The 24,679-nt window shown below is 40.4% G+C and overlaps 1 protein-coding gene and 1 long non-coding RNA gene across 5 annotated transcripts in view; one reads left to right on the top strand and one right to left on the bottom strand.

Annotated features, from left to right (window-relative positions):
- The window catches only part of SPRED1 (sprouty related EVH1 domain containing 1), a 94,171-nt gene extending 79,879 nt beyond the window's left edge, over window positions 1-14,292 (bottom strand). Inside the window, exon 1 of the mRNA XM_070756426.1 lies at window positions 12,850-14,292. Coding sequence (XP_070612527.1) covers window positions 12,850-12,881 — 32 coding nt within the window. The 5' untranslated portion in view covers window positions 12,882-14,292. The remainder of the gene's footprint in view (window positions 1-12,849) is intronic.
- A 365-nt stretch (window positions 14,293-14,657) lies between these two features.
- LOC139169789 (uncharacterized) overlaps window positions 14,658-24,679 on the top strand; it is a 45,037-nt gene continuing 35,015 nt past the window's right edge. For all 4 annotated transcript variants that reach the window (XR_011559524.1, XR_011559522.1, XR_011559523.1 and 1 more), the window contains exons 1-2: window positions 14,658-15,151; window positions 18,670-18,757. This is a non-coding gene — a long non-coding RNA (uncharacterized lncRNA). The remainder of the gene's footprint in view (window positions 15,152-18,669; window positions 18,758-24,679) is intronic.

Below are 24,679 nucleotides of genomic sequence, written 5' to 3'. Positions count from 1 at the left end.
CACCATAAATGTAGCCATAAACTTGTATTCCAGTGGTAAAAGAGTTGATAAAATGAAGCATGAAGAAAACCAGGAAGTGATTGCCAGAAGAAAAGCAAATATGCAACGGGAACTGCCTTCACCCAACACATGTAATGAATGATAGAGATGGGGGGAAACAGGAAGCCCCTACCTACAATGGCCAAAAGAAACAGGGATAGGAACAAAGCAGGATTATGTACAGATAAACCCATTCAAATGCCTTGTAAAGTCTTAGCGTTTTAGCATAGTGTTTTTATTCAGTGCTGAGGTTTCCAGGGGAAAGGAAATGCCTGGATTAATGCAGTTCAGTGAGTAAAAGCAATCAATAAAGTTTTACAGCTACCTTTGCGGAATGTCTGTTTACATTTGAAATACTTCTCCATTCATTGATTACTCAGATTTAGTAGAGACAAGACAGTGACATAAATGTTCTCTCGCTACTATAAAGCTTGGATATTTTGCAAGAATTTCACAGTTTGAATGCTTAGTCCAAAATGTTGAACAGACTCATATTATCAATATTGAGACAAATCCTTTGCATGGCAGTAAGGAAACCCAAGCAATTGCAATTTGTTCAAGGGCCAGAAACAGTTGAACTAACCCTTACTACACATCTTCACACTCAATAAGAAAATACAACCAATGGATTCATCTCCCACCCCTGCAACTATTAACCAGAAACCCTTCAGCACATCAATCTCGAAATGCCTGTTGGGGAAAAAAAACCCCAATTCTGAGAACCCTCTCTAAGTCTGATTTCCAATCATGAAAGCAAAAAAAAAAAAGTCCCTGAGGAAGATACTGCCAAATTACTATGATCTTTTTTCCAGGAATAGTGACTACAGATGCACCACTACAGGCTGCTACTAATTCGCATAGGGAGAAATGGGCCTCTGACGGGGACTGCAAATAGCCAAAAGATACTGCAAGCCTGCTATTTAGTTTGCCACACACTACAGAATAAATTTAAAAGCAGAAAGCACCAGTAGGGGAGGAAATAATAAAGTACTTCCCTTGAACCTTGGTTTGACTTTAGGATTCCTTGATAAGGAGCCCCTGCTGCTCTGCTAAAATGAATTTTGCAGCATTATCCAACACATTACATTTAGTTACTAATGAACCAAGGTTAGCTCTAATCAAGGTCAGAGTTCATTATAAAACAAGCATTTCTTTTAAAATAGAAGGCTCTAATAAAATGATTGATGATTTTCCTGGAGATATATTTATCTACAGGCAACAATAAAGTCTTGGTAAATATCAAAAGAAAATAATAATAATGCTACTGCCCTTAGTTTAGAACCACAAGTTGTACAAAACTTGCTCATGCAAGTGAAATGAGAGAAATAAAAGTATGTATCGAATGTAACTCTAATTTAACTTTTGATAGCTGAATTGCATTTAATCTTATATGCAGCATGACCTATGTTGCACAATGCCCTCATTCTGCAGCAATATCTTTACCTCTGTTGTTTGCTGAGAAGGACTGTCCAAACTATTACAATTTTATTAAATCTACTGGATTTTGATAAGTAGCTTTTATGAGCAACTGTATTTTTCAATGCTCTAGGCCAATTCTTAACAACTTATTTTTGCAAAGCCTCTATTACCTGACTCTGGCTTGTTAAGTATGCAGAAATGTTTCCATTGCCATAGCAACATTGAGTGAGCATTTATAGGTGTGTAGGGTTCGGCTTTTAAAAAAAAGATGTTTAAGCTGATGATATAAGGAATGAAATGGCATACTTCAGTTGATTTATGAAACTGGGAGATAGGCTTCAGGTACAGATTGTAATCCCGCTCAGAATTTAGTTTTCCATTATGGCTGAATGCAACCTTGCTCATAGTCTTGGATTTGAAGGACAAGCTATAAGATGATCAATCCTTCTTAAAATAGAAAAATACCTATTTCAAATTGCAAAATTATTTTAGCACAGAATTTTAGCAACCTTTGTTAGACAGTTGGAATATAAAAAATCCATTAAACTGTCGCAAGTGCCTTTTATTTAGCATGCAAAAAAAATCACCTGGGACTGATGACATAATAAATTTATTTTTCCCCTGGATTATTTTTGCTTTCCCTTTTTTAAAATATGGAAATTTACCTGATTAAGTTGGCTGAAATCTACACCTAAGAGTAAGATTGTTCTAATTAAAGCAGTTTTAGCAGTAACTCCAGCTAAATTATTCGTGGCATCAAACAAGAAAGACTGCAAAATATACTTTTCCAACAATACACATAATCTTCTTGTTATGTCATTAAGTTATAGAGACTAAAATGAAAATAAATCTGTCAATTCACAGTAGCAAGGAAGCTGATAATTTAGAGAATCTGGGTTTTTTAATCAATCAGAATAGAGCTGGAAGGTCTTTATGTCCAATCCCCTGATCAAGGAGACACTATATCATTTCGGAAGTGACTGTTTAGTCTCCTCTTAAAAACCTCCAGTGATGAAGCACACACAATTTCTGAAGGCAAGCCATTCCACTGGTTAATTGTTTCCACTGTTAGGAAGTTTCTCCTTAATTCCATGTTCTCTCTTTGATTAGTTTCCATCCATTGATAAAAATGCATTCTTTTTTATCCAAAAGATTAGAAATGGATCCTATTCCTACTCATAGAAGATCGAAGGATAATTCTCACTTAACTTAATGACTGTTTGTTCAGCAACTGTTTGAAGTTATAGTAGTGCTGAACAAAGAGTACCTTCGAAGTTATGGTTGCTATAGCACTCCTGTGGTCAGATGAATAAAATGTGGGTGCTTGGCAGCACACCCATACTTACAACTGAAAGGCACTTCAATTCCTCCCGGTAATCTATCTCCTCCCCATCTCTGTCCTTTGGAGGTCCTGTACAGTGGCACTATTTGTCTGCAACAGCGAATTGAGACTGAACTAAAGGCATATGGTCGTCAGCAGTCTCAGCTCACTAACACAATCCCAGGCCCCTACTTCAGCCTCAGCTCCACCAAGAGCTCTGTGCTGCAGCCAACTACACCAGTATCGCAACACAAATCTTCCACCACTTCCTCAGGTCCTGTTGCCCTTTAACGCCGTTCTTCCACTGCTGGGAAGCCTGGCCCTATGTGAAACTGCTGGTGGCTATGCCAGGCCTTCTTCCCAAGACTGCTTGCACTGTTGCCCAAATAATGCTTGGAGAATTTTCCAAATCACGTGCACCATTCTTCTCACACTACTTTGGAAGGTTTTGAAGTCTTGCCAAAAAAAAAAAAAAAAAAGCCCACACCCTCTGTTCTCCAATTGGTGCATTTCATGCTCATGATGCTTTGAGAAGATGATCTTCTCAAAGTGAGGGATCTCTGGGATGTTGGAGAGCTGGAGGATTAAGGTTATGACTGGGAGAGATAGATACAGCGGGAGCCGGGGTAGGCGGCTCTTGGAGAATCAGGACTCGCTGTCTTAGAGAGATTACTTGTTCTGGCCAGGAAAGCTCCATAGTTTATCGAGGACCTCATGGAAATGAATTGCCAGAAGAGACATCTAGAGCGATGCTGGCGAACCACTAACTCCGAATCTGACCGAACACTGTTAAGAGCCATTATTAGGACTTGTTTAGTGGTAATAAGGGTGGCAAAATATTCACATTTTCCCACACTTATTGCACCCTCTGATTAATACCCAGCTACCCTCTTTAGAGTGATTCATTCCCTTCTCAATGTAGAGGGAAAGGAGGAGCCCTTGCAGGGTAGAGCTAAGAAATTTGTTCAGTTTTTGTTGGATAAAGTCACATAGATTCGGAAGAATCTGGACTCTGATTGAACAATTCTGACCGAGGTGACAGGGGCAGGTCTTAGTCCTATTGTGTGGGATGAATTTGATATTTCGACTCCTGATGTGGACAAGGCGGTGGGAGTGATGAGTTCCTCCATGTGTTTGTTGGACCCATGACCCTCCTGGTTGGTTTCGGCCAGCAGGGAGGTGACATGAGGCTGGCTTCAAGCTTTGGTTAAGGCCTCATTGAGGGAGGAGTCCTTCTTGCAATCATTAAAGGAAGTGGTTGTGAGGCTCCTCCTAAAGAAGCATTCCCTAGATTCAGCAGAATTAAAGAACTTTCATCCAGTTTCCAACCTACCCTTTGTGGGAAAGGTTGTAGAGAAAGTGGTGGTGCTCCAGCTCCTAAGTCATTGGATGAAATGGATTATCTAGATCCTTTTCAATTCAGCCGTTGCTACAGCATGGAAACTGCTTTGGTCACTCTGATGGATGACCTCTGGTGAGCTCGAGACCATGGTATCCTTCTGCGAAGACTAAGGGAGTTGGGTTATGATGGTTCTCCTACTATCTCTCTGGCTGGTGGCAGTTGGTGTTGGTAGGAGGATAGAGGTCACCTCTGGACCCCTCATTAGTTGGGTACCTCAGGGTTCAGTCATCTCCTCTCCTATTTAACATCTACATGAACTCACTGGGTAGATCATCTGATGACACAGGATGAGGTATCAGCAATATTCTGATGACACCCAATTATATATCTCAACTCCATGTCAGTTCAGTGAAGCAGTGGATATGATGTGCCAGTGCCTGGAGGCTGTGAGGGTCTGGATGGGAGTTAACAGGCTCTGATTTAACTCTGACAAGACTGAGTGGCTGTTTCCCCTGAAAGACTATATTGACTGTTCATCCTTGGTTTGGGGGGGGGGTTTCTGAATGGGTTTGCAATCTGGATGTCCTTCTAGATTCACAGCTATGATTAGACCAACATCTGACAGCTGTAGTTAGGAGGACCTTTGCACAGGTTTGCCAAATGCCCAAATGCGACCCTATTGGATTAGGAGGCTCTTCTCACAGTCACTCATGCCCTTATCACCTCATGTTTAGATTACTGCAACACACTCTACATGGGGCTACCCTTGAAGAGTGTTCGGAGACTACAGTTGGTCCAGAATGCAGCTGCACGAGTAGTTGTGGGTACACCTAGTTACACCCACCTTACACCAATCCTCCACGGACTGCACTGGTTCCCAATTAGTCTCTGGATGCAGTTCAAGGGGTTGGTCATTACCTTTAAAGCCCTACATGACTTAGGGCCAGACTATCTTTGAGACTGCCTTCTACCAGATATCTCCCAGCAACCAGTAATAGCCCACAGGGTTGGTCTTATCTGCATCCCATCTGGTAAACAGTGTAGCTGGTGGATCCATGAGGGAGGGCCTTCTTTGTGGCTGCCCCGGCTCTCTGGAACCTCCTGAGATCTGGACATCCCCACACTATTGCCTTCAGGAAAACTGTAAAGACCTGTCTTTTCTGAAAGGCCTGGGACCATTGATTATCTCAGGGACCGCCTTCTGCTGCACGAATCCCAGCGACCAGTTAGGTCCCACAGAGTGGGTCTTCTCCGGGTCCCGTCAACTAAACAATGTCGTTTGGCAGGACCCAGGGGAAGAGCCTTCTCTGTGGCGGCCCCGGCCCTTTGGAACCAACTCCCCCCAGAGATTAGAATTATCCCCACCCTCCTCGCCTTTCGTAAAAACCCACCTCTGCCGTCAGGCATGGGGGAACTGAGATATTCTTTCCCCCTAGGCCTTTACAATTTACGCATGGTATGTCTGTATGTATGTTTGGTTTTTATAATAAGTTTTTTTTTAGTTATTTTAGTATTGGATTGGATTGTTACATGCTGTTTTTTATCGTTGTTGTTAGCCGCCCCGAGTCTGCGGAGAGGGGCGGCATACAAATCCAATAAATAAGTAAGTAAGTAAGTAAGTAAGTAAGTAAGTAAGTAAGTAAGTAAGTAAGTAAGTAAGTAATGGGGGTAACCAGTGAGACTTGGCGATGAATGGTATGCAGGGGTTTAACTGTTTTAACTGTCAATTATTTTTAAATGGTTTTTAGAGGTTTTGTACTATTGTTTTATATTCCTGTTGTGAGCCGCCTAGAGTCCCTAGGGAGTTGGGCGGCATAGAAATTGAATGAATGAATGAATGAATGAATGAATGAATGAATGATAAAGATCGGTTGGGTGCAGTAAGGTTGGTGAAGTGCAGTGTGGTGGGCGTTTTGTGTTGTGACAAGTGCTACAGCACAGGACTTAGATACTTCATGGCAGCAGCACTGGGGCAGAAGTAGAGGCCCAGGAACAATGGTGGCCAACATCCTGCAGGAAGCTAATGGCAAACCACTTCCATGGTGTCATCAAAAAGATTGCTGAAGACCCTTTGCTGCCACCACTGTGTCAGCCAAGCAAAAGGAAAGAGATGGGTGGGATATAGGCAGGTGAGGGGGATGGAATACGAGCAGACAAGGAATCCCTCACCTTACCAAGGCTCAAGATTGAGAGAAACCAAGCTGGGTATGGCTGAGGTTGGATTTCCACCTAATGATCGGTGGGATTCACTTAACACTGGCAGTGGAGACTGCTGTTGCTAAGTAACACAGTAACACAATTGCACACTTTACGACAGCATTGCTTAGCAACAGACATTCTGATCATGATCATTAATGTTGTTTTTATAAATAAGAAGCTGATGGTCTAAATGAAAATCTGAATCAAAGACTTACGTAACAGTCATTTTAGTGGTTACGCTTGAAGGATCAATATGGCAAATTCATGCTTTTCTTTTAGAAAATATTTATCTGAATTCCTGAGCCAGAATGTTTTAAACACGACAGATTGAAATAAGAGCATTTTCCTTTTTTGCCTTTATTTATTAAATTTGCTCTCAGAAAGTAGACTCGTAGAAACGGTTTCCCCAATTCTTTTATTTTAATTTCAATGAGGATGAGTATCCTTCGGTTTCAGCAAATAGCAGCACTAGGGCAATCTTGGGTGATTCTGAAAGAGCTAAGCAGGGTCACCCAAGATTAATGTCTGAATGGGAAACTATTACAAAACCCTTATGAACTTGACAAGATTGGTAAAAAACATCCTGCAGGCAAGTAATGGCAAAACACTTCCATCATCCCATCAAAAAGGCAACATGGTTATCTCTCTGTTGTCAGGATTATGCAAAAGTATTCATGTGAAGTAGAAGTATGCAACACATAAAGCATGTAACACTGTGAAATGCCTATTTCGAGTTCTTTCCATACTTCTTGTCACTAGGAATTAAACCTGACTTGATAAAAATTTGAATTTACATTCGTTTGAATCAAATCAGTGCTTTATTTATACGATTAGTCCTCGACATACAACAGTTCGTTTAGTGACTGTTCAAAGTTGCAACAGCACTAAAAAGTGACATGACCATTTTTCACACTTACAACCGTTACAGCATCCCCATGGACACATGATCAAAATCTAGACACTTGGCAAGTGGTTCCTATTTATGACAGCTGCAGTGTCGTGGAGTTATGTGATCAGCGTTTGCAACCTTCTGACAAGCAATGGGGAATCCAGATTCACTTAACAACCATGTTATCAACAACATATGCAACAATTCACAACAAATATGACAAGAAAAGTCATAAAATGGAGCAAACTCACTTAAGAAATGTTTCACTTTGCAACATACATTTTGGGCTCAATTTTGGTCATAACTGGAGGACTATCTGTACTACAAATTTAAGTAGATTTAATGCATAGTCCTATCAATATTCAAAAGTAAACATTACAATATTCAGTGTTGTTAAGAGACATTTGGAATGGCATGGCAATTGAAACCATACTGGGCCATGTCACCACTGTAGCTATTCTTTCCATTTTAAAAAAGTAGAAACATTTGAATGTGGTTAAGCCACTATTTCCTATTTTATACCTTTATAAAAGGTATTCATAAGACATTTATCTATAGCAGAACAAAAGCAATCCCATGTAAAGTCTTGAGAGGTTTCAAAAGTTACTATAATGCAAGGAAAGCACGTTTCAAATAATAAACAGTAAAAGTAAATGGGGTTTATGTACGAATGACATTGTTTTCATCCTATAGCTGAACTCTGCTTTGAATGCCAAATTTATAAATACCAAATATTCTTTAAAATTGTGTGTATTTAGGTGTTTTTCAGATGCAAAAATGTTTACAACACAGCATTGACTTCAGCCAGATTTATTCCAATTAAATATTTACAAAGATGTTGAAATTTTAAAATTTATCACATATATATAAATGTTCCTTTAAAATAATTACTACATGAAATTACATATATTGATGCCATTTATAGCCTGCAATTTATAGCCTCAGTTTCCTTACTTCAAGCTAACAGATCATTTTTTTCAATTTATTTTTTCTTTTAGCTTATACTACTTGAGTGGTACTTATCTTTTACCTTTCCACTTTTCCAATTTCATGTTCTTTTCATTGCAAATGCCCTTTTTGCAACTTATGGACTAAACCTTTTTTCTGAGGACATCTTGCAATAGTTGCATTAAACATACCTACTATAATGTTTTTCATTTTCCTTATATATTAGGCTTATACATGTCCTTAGATTTTAATGTTTGATTGTTAATATATATATGAGGCCAAAATAGCGCTATCCTGGTCTGCCTTAATTTTAAAAAAAATTCAGCAATATATGTATGTATGTATGTATGTATGTATGTTTGTTTTCGTAGATTTTCACGCATAGACACTCAAAATATTACACGGGGCAAAACCCGAACTCAGAACAATCTACATATATATAGCAAGGCCGAAATGGTGCCATCCCAGTCTTCCTTAATTTTAAATATTCAGCAAAAATATGTGAGATATACAGTGTGTGTGTGTGTGTGTGTGTGTGTGTGTGTGTGTGTATGTATGTATGTATGTATGTATGTATGTATATATATGTATTATATATATGTATAGACTGTAAGCCACCCAGATTCCACCCAGATTTATCCTATGGTATGATGAACAGCCAATCAATTTTATAAATAAATAAATATAGAGAGTTAAGTAAGTTATCTCTCTATACAATGCAAATTAATAGTCAACATGGATATATGTTTGAAGGTTTACTGCCATTATAGAACTTTTCATTTGTCTATTTCACAAAAAAGGTATGCTGATACATTAAATGTGATTTATACATATGCTGCTATTTATTATTGGAAGAACTTTATTAAGTATGCAGATCTTTATATTTTAAGTTTAAAACTTTATACAACCAGTGAATACACAAAATGTCGATGTGGATTAAATTTCATTATCAATGAAATGTCTTCAATAATTACTTTAGTTCCTCTGCAAATGTACAATAAACACTTCTTGAAAGTCATGTCATAATAAGAGCTGGATCGTAAAATCAAGAAGTACAGTATATATGTAGGCCATCAACCCACTGTAGGGGTGCAGCTGGCAAAGCTACATTAGTTCCAACCTACAACAGTAATTCAAATAGCTGTCCTCATTTTAAGATGTTTAGTTCTTTCTCAGACCCTTGTGTGATTCTGAGCAAAATCTTCCCCAAGTAAGTTAACAAAACCTATCGGACCTTTCATAATAAAGTCAGACTTTCTGACACATTGCAAAGTCAGAGAGCAAACTGGATCGAAATGAGAGCAGGATCTGTCCTTTCACGAATTGTCAACAAGATATAATTAACAGTACACAACCAGGTTTACATAACAAGAGAACAAAACAATAAGTTTCAGGATTTTTACTGACTGAATAAGGGGGAAATAGTTACAATTTTAACCTCTCATTCATTATCTTTGATAATAAAATTATTTTTAGGAATAAAGTCTGAATGAATTAGGATGGTACTTTGGGACAGCTTGAAGTGAAAACTAAAGAGAAACCAGTTCAAGATGTGCTAAGATGGATTTATACTGGTAATTTAAAATACTTTTCCTAAAATGGCTTTCACGTAATCAATTATTCAAAATCAATAGTGCCATTTTAACTTCATAAACAAAAGTATTTAGTTGATGTGCATCTTATGGAAAAATATTAGCTTCTAATGCATCCAAAGGCAGAATACTACAAAAACTAGTTTAAAGAAATCAGTATTAAAAAATAACCACTGCTATGATCTGGATATTTAAACAAACAATGCAAGCTTGAATTAGCAAGTATTTGTCAATTCTGTTCACATAATGCACAGCATTATTCAACCATAAAATGCTTTCTCTGGCTGAGTAAAATGCTCTGGCAGCTCTCTGTTGTTTTTTTAAAAAAACTCGTATAACTATAAATAAATAGCCAGAAAAGTAAAAATAAAAAATATGATCACTGGAAAATATTACTGGCTATTCATGGTGAATTATTTGGATGTTAAGCGTACACATACACTTTTATTATACAGTATTAGAACCCAATTCTGCTAAACAGTGCCTACTAGAATATTTAATATTAGTTAATAATAGATATGTATTTTAATAGCAAAGTGCGGACAATATAATGTGTAAATTCAACAGCATATGAGCTTTTGAATACAAAATTTATGTGAATTAGTAATAACTACAATCAATGATTGTCACATTTCAGGAGGGAAAAGCAATTTTTTAAAGTATGGATGGAATAATGACTAACAACCTATAGCACTTTAACTATAATATATTCTGAAGAGAATGAGGTGGCTGGATGGAGTCATTGAAGCTTAAATGGACTACAAAATGGACTCTGGGGGATGGTGGAGGACAGGAAGGCCTGGAGGAATGTTGTCCTTGGGATCACAATGGGCCGGATATGATTTTGCAACTAACAACAATATTCTGAAAAATCAGCAGAACAACTCAGGATATGACCAACAAACTAATGACACATGAAGGTATCCAATCTGACAAGAGCCAAAACAGGATCTTCTAGCATTTTCTTCTGCTATGGTATATCTGTATGTTGTAAGAACAAAAGAAGAATAAATGTGCCACTAACAAAAAGAAATCTTTTATATTTTACATATACATATTTTTCCATTACAATCATTTTTCTATCCCAGAATTTCAAATGTTGGCCAAAACATTTATGCTTATAACATTCCAGCTTACTGAAAATGCTTCACTGACAATTGAGAGAGCCATAAACACAACTATTCATTAAATTAAATTTTGATTGCCAAATATATTAAAATACGCTGTATATAGTGCATCAGCCAAGAACTGCAAAATTGCAGTCCAGCATTTTAATTCTTAATTAACAACTCTTTAAGCCACTTTCATGCAACCTTTGGCCCTCATTTACAACTGTTAGATGTACCATATCTTAAAAGTGAAGCACATACTGGAATACTCTGCAGTTTAAAATAAAGAGCAGCCACCCTCCTTGGCATTACTGTTTTACTGAAATTCCCTTCATTTTTCTTTTCAAAGCATACTACTGGCAGCTCTCTGTTGTTTTCTATGCATTGCAAGAAAAAGTAATGCTGCTGTACATAGTAAGTACATGCATTATCTTCCTAAAAAAAAAGAAAAAGAAAGAAAAAGAAAAAAAAAGAATCAGGTTTGATCTGGAAATTGCTTCATGTAGACAGTACACTGCATTGTGAATGGCCAGCCAGGTATTTTATGAATGGAGTGGATCACGTGGTCTCAGCACTTCCCGAACTGATATTTCCCACATAACAGTGTCAACAACCAGAGAAGCAGCATTTTTCAACACAAAAAACCCCACCAGAGAATCCCAACTCTTGTATCGATTAATCCCCTTTTTCTATTATTCTTCAAAGAGCCCACTCCCTGTCAAGCAGGACCAGCAATGGCAAACGTGGCGAAGGTTTAATTATTTTTTTATGAATGAAAACTGTGGTATGCAAATTAGAACAATTCACAAAAAAGAAAATATGGCGGCGGCGGCGGTTGCTGCTGCTTTCCTCGCAGTTCTAAGCAGTATTGCAACACTTTACATGATCAACTAGCTGGTTACGATGTTTTGTACTTTGTCTATTGAAGTCTAGGTTCAATCCCCGGTCGTTTTAGTTTAAGAATAAAACATATAATTAACAAAAGAAAAATGTTCTGCCTGACACATCTTAAAAGGGTTATTGTTTTTATTCGGAAAAGCATCTGCAAGTGACAAGTGTCCCATCCCCACCCAAACCAAGAATTATGTTTAACATTTAACTACCGTAGACATTGGGGGGGGGGGAGGGAAGGGGGGGGAGAGAATTACCGTTACCGGAAGAATGCTTTTTTAATAATTCAAACTATATCCAATAAATGAAATTCATTCCTTAAAACAACAGTAACTCTTTAAAAGGTAGGCGTCATAGGTAATGTCAACATTGTTCATCGCCTACAAGAATTTGGGCAAGTTCAGGATCTGTGACAAAGCTACAGTGCTTTCCAATTTTTAAAATATATGTACAGTATATATAAAAGCTGTGGCACTTTGCTCTCAACAAACGTTTTGAAAACTGCTTATTCTGCAGACCCTTGAATGCTTTCAATACGAAAAACCGCTCATCCGAGAATGAACTCAAAAGAGGCTTACTTCCGATTAGGAATCGATTATTGTCAATATGTTAAAACATCCTCTCCATTCCAGTTTCTAGTTAATGGAGGCAGAGTCTTTTAACAGCTCATTATCAAAATTAAGCTTCAGGGGAAGGTTCAAACAATATTTATACCGACTGACTCACTCCATTAAAATTCAGGGCCGGTTTCCTACAGGATGAAGAAGCTCCCACACTTTACTCGAAATATAAAACATACACACGAAGAAGGGGGGGAAAAGATTAATGAAGAGGCGGAGTATAGGCCATTGCTAATCCGGGATAAGCATAAACATCTCCCCCACCACTCCACCCCCCGCCGCCATACCCCAGACTGCCGTGACTTTCCAAAAGCAAACGAATTAAAACGAGATTTCCTATAGATAAGTAGGCAAAAGTCAGGCATTTCAGCTGGGGGGGGGGAGGACAAAACAAGGTGCAGGGCGACGGGGCCCACCAAGGAAAGAGACCGTCCTCTTTTAAACCAACCCGTTCCAGCAGAGAGATGAAAGGCAACTTACTCATGGTTAGAATTCGCCGTCTCTTCGTTCATTTTTTTCCTCACCAAGATCCGAAACCGGGATGGAGCAGCACCGACGCGGCCAGGGCGCAGCAGGAGCTCCCCATAAGCCCCACCATTGTTAAACCCAGAGATCTAGCCCCCCGCTTCGCACCCTTCCGCCAGAATGGCCTCAATCCTCGAGTGGGGTGTGTGTGCGTGTGGGTAAAAACAGCAGAGGAGCCTGGTTTTTTTTTTTTTTGGAGGGGGGGGGTCGCGTCAGCGGCACCCGATCGCAGTTTCTGCTTTTTGTTTTTTTTCGCCTTGGGGAAAAACGGGTGGCCGTCGCCGATCTCGGCCGGGAGGGGGGGGGGGAGACGAGTGAAGCCCTTCGGTTCAGCTGCAGCGCGGCTCCCGACTGACGTCCTTGCGGGGCTGCAGCTGCACCCGGACGGGAGCCCACATTGCCCGCTACTACTGCAGCAGGTCCTTCAAATCCGCACCGCTGGCCTTCGCCGCCGCTTGCCGGAAAGGAACAGGGGAGAGTCGCAGAAATTCCTCCAGACTCCCGAGCAGGAACCGGCGGCCCCCGAATGGCAGAGCGCGCGAAAAAAAAGAAGAAGAAGAAACGAGCTCTGGGAGCCAGCAGACGCCACACTGGGAGAGGAACTAATTCAGCCCGGAGCGAGAGGAAGAGGGAGGGAGGGAAGGAGGAGGGAAGGTGGAAGGGGGGGGGAAAAGTGGGGGAGGGTGTATTTTAAAGCAGCCCGGAGACTTTAAGGGAGGGCGGGATGCGTCACCAGCAGCTGGTGGTTGAGAAGGAAAGGAGCCAAGCGGACGAACGAGCGGGACTATCTTTCCCCTCTCCAGAGCAACTTTAGCAACGGCGCCCCAACCCCCAGAAGGAACCGCGGCGCTTTTCCCCTCAGCGCCTGCCTTGCCCCCCCCCTTTCCCCCTCCTTCGGGAGAACTGGGCGGAAGCGTTGACTTTAAGCTCCTTCCGCCGCCCAAGGCTTGGGAGGCCAAAGGCGGTCTCGGTCTTGGCCCGAAGGCGGGGAGGCCGCTGGCCGGAGAGCGGCGCGAGCCCCTCGGCTGCACACCGCGCTGGGAGGGGTTTACGGGGGTGGCCTGCTTCGCTCGCGCCCAAAAAGTACCACAGAGCGGCGCGCGGGCACGGGTCCGTAGCTGACCTGCCGTACTTGGTAGCGGGGGAGCCGTCTATGGGGGGGGGAATAGAACTCATCTCACTCCCCAAGCACTTGCAACCACCCCCCTTCAAAGGTGTAGCGACCTTGCGCCCCCTTCCCGCCTGGCAAAGCTCAATACAGTACTTGTATCCCAGGCACGTTTAGTTCGACTATCCCAGAGTCCGTCAGGAGTTTGGGCGGCCTATCAATTCAATAAAATAAATAGCGGACGGGTCTTGAGTAAGCGCGCTGCTCTAAGCGCAGAGAGGGTGGGGGGAGCTGGCATTCTTTTCTCCACACACACGCAACCCCTCTCCCCTTGCTAGAGGCTTTGTAGGCCCGCACCGGATCGGGCCCTGAGCCGACTAAAAGGGAGGAGCTTAAGAGCAGCCCGGGAGCACCAGACGATCAAATCTCGGAATATCCGTTTGCCGAAGGCTCTCCCGGTGGAGCTTCTTGAGTCTCCCGCCTACCGACGCTGCAACAATTCCCTCATAAGTGTGTGTTTATAGGGGGGGGGGGGTAGCTTTCCGGTGGACAAAAATCACAAAGGGGGAAAGAACAGATCGATTCCTTTAATCCCCGCTCCTTCCCTCCACACCGCCGATTGATTTCCACCGCCCGGGCTCTGGTGCGAGCTTAGTTTCCTGAAAAATAGTTCGCTCTTCCCTCGGTATTTGTGTGCGTGTCGTTGAAGTGTTGCACGGTGGAAGCGGAGGGATATCTGACGTTCTCTTTACAATTCAACACGCACCCGCTTTTCTCCGGAGTGGTGGTGGTGGTTGGGCTGTGGAGACTTTGAAGCGGCTGAGGACTTCGTGTACCCGGGGGTGGGTGCGTGGAGGTGGGGGTGAACGGGGAGTCAGGAATAACAGAGCAAAAGTTTTACAAAAACAACCCCCGCCCCAAACCGTCTTTCTCTCTTTGAAGTCCTTCCCTTTTTGTGTAAAAAGCTGGGAAGGTTTTTCTCACCGTTGGGACGTGAGCGACATTTCCCCCCCCCCTTCTGTTACTCAAGCTACTACTATTCTACACGTCTTGCGCCTTTCGTTCAAGCCGGGGTTGCCCGGCTTGAATCACGCAATTCAGCCAAAAGAAAGGCGAATGGTGCAATTGTGGACCAGCCGGGACGATTAAGTAAGCAACGCCTTTGATCTGGGATGAAGAGTAGGACACTCTGGATAGTTACGCAATGCTTCCTTATTAACGCTGGTTGAGTTTTCTATCTTGGGCTTTGCATTCCTGTCTTGCATTCCGATTTTCATTCAATAACCAGCATTTCTCTCTCTCTCTCTCTCCTATCCCCACGTGGCGTTTCTCAATTCTACAGGAAGTTAGAATTGAGGAGGCTGCTAGATGTTGGCATGTGTTTCTAAGGAGTGACGGAAAGAATACTAAAAGTCCTCGCTAGCATTCCTAATGGAGTGTTCATTTGTTTCCCAGAGGGTTTGTGTAGGACCAGGCTTTCGTAATCTCAGCAACTTTCCCCAGCTATCATTTAGGATGTGTTGATTTCAGTTTCAATTCTGGGAGTTACAAAGTCCACACATCTTCAGGTTGCTGAGATTGAAAAACACTGGTGTAAAAACAATGAATTTGAGAAACTTTCCTCTTGTGGTCTTAAACCATGGAAGATTCATGCCACAACTATTTTCCTACTATGTTTTTATGATGTCTTTTCATCTTGACTCCAGCCTGTGAGTGAGGCTTGACTATTTGTGATATAAGTCCATTGGCTGGGATGTGAAAATGGTTTTTTCCTTCTCCAGCTAACAGCATCTGATCCCCAAACAGCACGCTATATAATTTTTTATGCATCACTGTCGTATGTTGGAGGTGATAAAGAGAAAAAGAAATCCAGAAAAAAAAATCCATTTGAGAGAGATAGTTGGACAAGGGCTTAAAAGTTGCTGACTGCTTCATTCTAGGGTCCCCACAGTCATATGACCCAGAGGCTATTATTAAAGGTTGAGAATAAATACAAAGAAACCTTGTTTGGCACAGTTTTCCTAACTTACTAAAATAATTATCTCTGAAAAGTCAACTTATAACAGGTTCAAAGTTACAATGGCATTGAAAAATGTGACATGAGTGTTCTTCACACTTATAGTTGTAGCATCTCCACAGTCATATGATTAAAATCCAGGTACAGTGGTACCTCTACTTACGAACTTAATTTGTTCTGTGACCAGATTCTTAAGTAGAAAAGGTTGTAAGAAGAAGCAGTTTTTCCCATAGGAATCTATGTACTGTAAAAGCAAATAATGCATGTGATTGGGGAAACCACAGGGAGGGTGGAGGCCCTGTTTCCTCTCAGGAGATTCCTAGAGTGGCCCCATGGAGGCTTCTCCCTGCCTTTTCCGGTTACAGTTTTGGAGGGTCGGATTTGTAAGTGGAAAATGGTTCTTGAAAAGAGGCAAAAAAATCTTGAACACCCGGTTCTTATCTAGAAAGGTTCGTAAGTAGAGGTGTTCTTAGGTAGAGGTACCACTGTAGTTGGCAATTGATTCATACTGATTCTGGTTGCAGTGTCCATCACTGCAACAGTTAAGTGATGGCAATGAGTCCTTTGCACTTCCTATCCTAATCCTATTGGGTTCCTACCAGCGTGCTTGATGCTATCGCACCGGTAGCAAAAATGGAGCTGCGCATGCAGCTCTGGTGATCAGCCGGCGGGTGCATGTGCCTGCATGAGATTTGGCTTCTGCACGTGTGTAGGGAGCCAAATCTCATGTGAGGATGGTCACGTGAGTGAGATTTTGCCGCTTTTTGCAGCAAAAAAGCCAAAAATTGGCAAAATCTCTCTTGTGCATGTGTCCTCACATGAGATTTAGCTTCCTGCGCATGCACAGAAGCCAAATCCCATGCAGGCAAATCCGCCTACCTGCCTGCTTGCACCGGTAGCGGCAGCAACAAGGAACCCCTGCCTGCCTCCTATGATAGGGAAAATGCCCTTGGAGTCCTTGGAGAGGAGTGGCATACAAATCTAATAAATTATTATTAAATTATTATAAAATGATATATTTTTCTCCTCCAATATGTTGGAGAGGGAGAGAGAGAGAGAGCGCAGCAAAAGTGAATTTTGGAATGTCCCAGAAGAAACATTCTCACAAGTATATAGAACAGTGGCAGGAAGGATCATACTGGATGTAGATTGTTTTCTAGTATTTGCTTCATTTTCAAAATTTTAACATAGAAGACAATCCTATCAAAATACTGTATACTGTTCAAAAAAATAAAGAGAACACTCAAGTAACACATCGTAGATCTGAATGAATGAAATATTCTCATTGAATACTTTGTTCTGTAAAAAGTTGAATGTGCACAGCAGTGTGTGAAATTGATTGTCAATCAGTGTTGCTTCCTAAGTGGACAGTTTGATTTCACAGAAGTTTAATTTACTTGGAGTTATTTTGTGTTGTTTAAGTGTTCCCTTTATTTTTTTGAGCAGTGCATTTAGGCATTTTTAAATGTTTTATCTTGCAATCTGGATAGGTTTAAATAATGCTTGACAGGCCTATTTCAGTTATTTATCTTTTCAGCAGGGATGTGGTTTGACAAGTTGATCTTTATCTGTTGAAGAAATACACTTCTTCATATTAATGGCCTGCCCAGATGTTGACTGTCTTCCTGAGACCGTCCATTTCTTCCCACTGATCAACCAAATTCAGTGACAGATCACATAAAATCTAGTACACTATATGAAACTCTAGAAAGGAAAAAAAATATTTGCCAAATCAGATCCATCTCAGTCAATGTCAATGAGATGCATCTGGGAATGCATGTGAACAACGTAAGGATAATATATGTCTTCTGTCTATCTGATTCTGGCCTAGACTTTTGAAGCCATTTAAAGATGGTATATCTGGGTAGCCCTCTTCTGCATCTGTTCCGCTAGTGTTTGTAGTTTTCTTTTAAAGGCACCAGGTTAAACAAAACTTAAAAACGCATTTTCAGTTTTTGATTTTAGACTCTCATTTCCCTTTCTCCCATCCCACCTAACCATTCTGATCTGCTGATAAATGTAATAACATTGATAACAAAATTAATTCCACTGGTTTATTAGCCCTACAGAGGCATGTCCTTGTTGATAAGTATGCAAATGGGCAAAAAAACCTAATTGGGTAAGTGAATTAATATACATTTTCCATCCACAAATAAATGACTAGATAAAAACAATTATTTATTAAACCATTTTAGCAAAATTATTTGGTTGTAGTTATTTTATTATGAATATTTTATTCATTCTTTTTACTTATAAGTAAAGGCCTCCATCTTCAGGCCTTCTGGATAATTAATAAAGTATTATTGTATTGTATCAGGATTGATAGTTTTTACTGCATGGTCTTTTGAAAATCATCAATAGTTGCTGCAATCCCGTTCCTTTTAAATTCCTGGTGACCTTGACGCTAGTGGTGGATTCCTACCGGTGTGGTAGGTGAATCCGCACCAATAGCGGTTGCCAGATTGTGACCACTTTGGTGCGGCAACATCTTTTTTCTTGAATTTTTTGGCTTTTTTGCTTTCTGCGCATGCACAGAAGCAAAATCTCAGGAGGGGGCGCTCATGCGATTTCAGCGATTTTTTGCTTCTGCGCATGTGCAAGTGTCCCCTAGCAAGATTTCAGCGTGTTTCTGCTTCTCCCGCATGTGCAGAAGCAAAGCGTGTGAGGGATGCGCCCACAGACATGCATGAGGACGCATCTGAATGAAGAGGATTTGCACGCAGCACGCCGGTTGGCAGGTAAGTGCATCCCGCCGCTGCTTGACGCGATGTAATTAGCCCAAATCTATGCAGACTTGAATCCTTAATATTATTTTATTTCCTATGGTTAAAAATCCTTTGGCTGTTACCACTTGCTGGCCAGTACCCAGATTCTGCTAATACAGATTTAGTTGTATTTAGCTGCTTATGTTACTAGTTCAACGATATCTTGTTGATTAAATTTCCAAACAGGATTCAGCGTACAAATGTTCTGTGGAGAAAATAAGATTACTGTTAGAGAATTAGATACTTAAATCAGCCTCTCTCATACTGAACTGTAACTCCAGGAAATCCAAGCCAACATGGCATTTAGTTTTTCCTGGCTAGGAAAACCTCTCAACATTTCAAAAAAGTGCCAGACTTTCCCTAGTAGAATTTTCAGGCAAAGGCTGGTATTGAGTATCATGGGTCAGTTTAGTTTGATTTGATATGAAAATTGGGCTGAGTATTTCTGCAAGGGAAACACGGAACAGTCATTGTACTCTTGAAAATCTCAGAAATTGCATCTCTACTTGGTACCTTCCACCTGTCAGAAAAAAACAGCAGCTATGGGAAATTTGCTTGTCTACAGCAACACATTATTATATGAAAAAGGAGAGTTTTATTTTTGTCTATTGCAGGTAAGAATTTTTACCCTAGTCCTTAATGCTTCCAATTTCAGGAATAACTTCAGGAATAACTGAATTATCTTCAGTTTATTTTATTTTATTTATTTATTTATTAGATTTGTATGCCGCCCCTCTCCGTAGACTCGGGGCGGCTCACAGCAGCAATAAAACAATTCATGACAAATCTAATAATTTAAAAACATTTTAAAAAACCCGTTATTAAGCAGACATACACACAAACATACCATACATAAATTGTATAGGCCCGGGGGAGATTTTCTGTTTGTTCCAAAATAATTTCACTGCAGTTCATTGAAATTTCATGTCACGGATAGCAAAATGGCTATGTCAGTATTGCTTTCTTAAATCATTGGTAAACCATGGCTTACTGAACAAACTAAATTTGGCTACATTCACAAAACATGTTAAATTGGTGCTGATAAATATAGTGGCTTGGTTCACACAACTGACTTCAGTCAAACTGAAACAAATCATATTATACTCCATTGTGATGTATAAACCCAATCTCTTATTAATGAAAGAACTACCTTTTCTGAAGTGGCTCTGCACTTAGGAAATGCCTAATCATCTGGAATTCATTAGGGCCTATTATTTCCAGGTTATAAGAAAGCTCTAAAGATCCATTCATTTACACAAACTTTTCCCTGAATGGATCTGCACAAGACACTTAACTGGATTACTGAATTAACCCATTTTCTAGTTTCACAGTACAGTGAAACTAGGCAGGGTTTGTTCATCACACACAAAGACGGTCAAGTAGAGAAAATCTAACCAAGATTTAAAATGTACAAAGTTTTGTATGTTGAATGTATGCAGCTGTAAGGTCTTTAACTGATGGAATCAAGTTGCGTGAATTGCTTGAGATTACAGTTGTGATTTGATGTTTAATTCTTTGGCATTTTAATTGTGTAGATTGTCTGCTTTTAAGATTGATTTTGCTTTATTTATAATGGTGAAGTTGCTTTAGAGTGGATTTTGCCCCTTAAAGATGGACAAATATTTTCAGCTATAATAAAGATAGATAGCTACCATACTTTAAGCAAGAGCACTCAGTCCATTAACTTTGTATAGAAATATACAGCATCTCTTACTACTCAAGTCATCCATGGCTACAATTTTCCAGTGTATTAGTTCTTTGTCTTTCTAGTGTCTGGACTGCAACTGTCACTGAGTCACACAGCTTGCTTTAGGTTCGTTGCCAACATGAAGCCAGCAACAGTGTCAATCAATTAAAACCTCCCCACACACAAAAAAACCCCCAGGTAGCCCTCTGTTTACCACCTGTATTAGCCTGGTCATGTTAGTGAAATGTTTAAACAATATCAATTCAATTTTTTTAAAAAAAAACCACGATTTTTTTTTAGAGCCATCACAAGTTAATAGATCCCCAAAGTGGTATTGCAGTAAGCTAAAATAATTTGTTTGTTTGTTTGTTTGTTTATTTATTTATTTATTTATCAGCTTGATTTATATGCTGCCCAACTCCCTAAGGACTCTAGTAATAATTGTATGTGGTGATAATATTGTTCTACTATAATATTGTTTTTATTATTGTTGTGAGCCACCCCGAGTCTTCGGAGAGGGGCGGCATACAAATCTAATAAATTATTATTATTATTATTATTATTATTATTATTATTATTATGCAATGAAGCTAATTCTGAGTGATGAATCATAAATGTTTTAAATGATCCTTCAAATTTGTCCGTTGTAAAATAAAATGTTTGGAATATTTTACTCTGAGAGCAATAGGTAATCCTCAACTTACAACTGTTTGTTCAGCTTTGGTTCAGAATTAATGGTAGCACTGAACAAATGGTACCTACTGTATGTCTAATAAATAAATGTCCAAATCTAATAAATAAATATCCAATACCCAAAGTTGTGGCCATTGCAGAGCTCCTGTGGTCATGATTGTGTAATCAAAAATTGAACACTTGGCAGCCTGCTGTCATAATTGCAGGAGCACTTCACTCCCTCAAACTCATGTTTAAACAACCCCCCCTCCCAATTTTGGACTTCCTGTACAGTGGTATTGCTTGGCAGTGGCAGCTCCCTTAAGTATTTTTCATAAAATCAGGTAAATATTATCATTTTTTGTATCTTGAAGCTTTTGAACCCTGGTTTTCTGGTGGTATCTCAATACTATATTGATTCTAAGACTGCAGTTCTATACATTTTAGGAATAAACCTCATTGAATAAATAGCACACAAGGCTGGATTCTTTATCATCAAGATTTCTGTCATTTGTGTTACTAAAATATCATTCATAATACCTCTATAGTAGTGGTCCCCAACCTTTTGAGCACCAGGGACCAGTTCCGTGGAGAGAGGTTTTTCTGTGGACTGGGGAGATGGGCTGGTTTTGCATGCTGATTGCATCCTACCTGTAGGGCTTCACTTGTTTGTGTGGCCCAGTTGCTGGCATGCCCCAGACCAGTGATGGTCCACAGACCAGGGAATCCCCGCTCTAGAGAATGGATAGATAGATGATTGGATGGATGGATGGATATATTTACTCCCTTTTCAGTATAGCTATTAATTTAATAAAAAAGCAGGTGTATTTCTAGAATGGGAACGTAGTGCTTTCTTATTTCATAAATATGATTGATTGATTGATTCAATCCCATCAATTATACATTGATTTTAAGTAACCACAGAGATAGGTCTTCTCCATGACCATCTGTCCCTAACTAGTCCTTCAGCTTCGCCAACACTGTAGCTATCACTACTGAAACAGACTCCCACCACTAGTTGCTGGCCGTTCTCTTCTTCCTTTCCAACTTTCCCATATTTAGGGTTTCAGAGAGCTAGGACTTTGCATAGTACAGCGGTACCTCTACTTAAGAACTTTTCTAGATAAGAACCGTGTGTTCAAGATTTTTTCGCCTCTTCTTAAGAACCATTTTCTACTTAAGAATCCGAGCCCGAAAAAATTTCACAGTTTCCTGCCTTTCAACTTGGGTTTCTCTCTCTGGCGCAGTGTATGGGAGGCAGCCTCGCTGGGTGTATGGGAGGCGCGTGCTACTCCTCGCCACCTCAGAGTCTCTCTCACTTTTTTTTAAGCCTTAAAGTTTTGGATTTTTTTGATTCCTCTCACCTCACCTTCTTCCTTCGACTGTCCTCCTCTTCTTCCTCCCTCTCCTCCCACCTAAATTCTGAGGTTTCATTTCTTTACTAATGGGTTTGCACGTATTATTTGCTTTTATATTGATTCCTATGGGAAAAATTGCTCCTACTTACAAACTTTTCTACTTAAGAACCTGGTCACAGAACGAATTAAATTCTCAAGTAGAGGTACCATTGTATATCCAAAATGCAAAAAGGTTGACCTTTTTGCCTTCCATCCTTCCAAGGTCGGTAAAATGAGGAGCCAGATTGTTGGGGGCAATATACTTATTCTCTGTAAACTGCTTAGACAGGGCTGCAAAGCACTGTAAAGTGGTATATCAATCTAAATGCTATTGCTATTGCTAAAATAGGAAAGATTGAGCCTGGTCATCTCTGCCTTCAGTGAAAACTCTGGATTGGTTTGTTTGTGTTTGGTGATCCACTTTCTTGATAACACCCCCCCCCCCATCAACAGGCAATTAGTAAGGGGAGTGAAACAACATCTGCCCTAACAAACATAGAAATAAATTGGGTTCTAAAACAAACTTATGCAAGAATTCCATGACCCAACCATGCTACATACTCAAAATACCATAGTTTAAGCAAAGGCCGAGGAACCAAAACATAATGCTGAATAATTGAGAAAGCTGAAGAATCCCTAAAGGAAATTAATGCATAATTAATATAGAAAACCTTTGATTATACCGACCATGTTAAAATGTCAATTGTCCTTAGGATAATGAGAAAATTCAGAACATACATGATTAGGCATGCGTCAGATCCATCCAGGGTGGCGCAGTGATTAGAGTCACTTCAAGAAGGGCAGCATAGGAGTCTAATTAATAAACAATTAATTAATAAATAAATAGAGTGCAGCACTGCAGGCTACTTCAGCTAACTGCTAGCTGTAGTTCAGCAGTTCAGATCTCACTACCGGCTCTAGGTTGACTCAGCCTTCCATCCTTCCGAGGTGGGTAAAATGAGGACCCAGATTGTTGGGGACTGTTCTGTCTGGGTCACTCCGGAAGCTATGACCAACCCAAAAAGATAAGCCAGACACACCGGTTGAATCCAAACACAGTTTTATAATGATAAAGAGAAAAGAAGCCAACAGAAAATGTCCTTACAGATCAGGAAAACAGTGGAACTCCAAATAGATACACGAATGCAATTGTTCATACAGAAACACAGGATCCTTAATGCCAAATGAGGCTGTTGCTAACAGACACCAACCTCCCACGGGTCTTCCAGACTGCTGGGCCATGAGCCAGGAACAAAAATGCTGAGAGAAAATGCAGATAACAGCAACTCCACTTTAATAACACTCCACGCTGCCGAAAGGGTTTGCCTGCCTTATAAACCCTTCCCTGCTAATGACCACACCCAACCTCCTGGTGTTCCTCATTCAACACTGATAACATCTATTCAGTTGATTTCTCCTTTTATCTATGCGTCTCTAGCGCATACTAATGATAGCTTGTGCTTCGTCATCCAATGACTCCAGGGACTCTAGAGAATCCAAGCTACTTGCTCGAGATAGCCCTTCCCCAGGGCTCCCAGGCCTTTCTTCCTCGTCACTTTCCTGACTGCTATCTCCCCTGTCTGGCTGCAAAGAACTCTCCCCTCCGCTCTCAGACTCCCCCAGGCATGGGGCCAGCAGAGATGCAGCTGGTCTTTGATCTGGCTCAGGCTGAACCACAACAGGGGTAATATATGCTGACTCTGTAAACCGCTTAGAGAGGGCTGTAAAAACACTATGAAGCGGTGTATAAGTCTAAATGCTATTGCTATCCAGTAAAGAGTTTCATTTGATATGACCCAGTAAGTTTGCCTTTCTCTTTTGAAGTGCTTGCCACCTGAAACAACATCTCCCCCAAAGATTTGTTTAAAATAGCCCTCAAAATTGGCATTTTCCCCTGGGTCTTGGGCTAATTCAAGGGAAAGGCAGTTTGGATTGTGGCTTCTTTTAGATATTATTGGCCCACGCTACTCCAGACATCTATTGTTCTGTTGTCTGTCTTATTAAACTGTATTCATATTGTAGACCAACCAGACTCACAAGGTGCTGACCGGCTAGACAATTTAGTAAATGAAATGAAATCTCATTGTTCTCACACAAAATGTACACATAGTACATAAAATTATAGCCCAAAGAGAACAT

The sequence above is a fragment of the Erythrolamprus reginae genome, chromosome 1 (assembly GCF_031021105.1).
Source record: "Erythrolamprus reginae isolate rEryReg1 chromosome 1, rEryReg1.hap1, whole genome shotgun sequence".
NCBI classification, from domain to species: Eukaryota; Metazoa; Chordata; class Lepidosauria; order Squamata; family Dipsadidae; genus Erythrolamprus; species Erythrolamprus reginae.
This window is presented reverse-complemented; position numbering and strand designations above follow the sequence as displayed.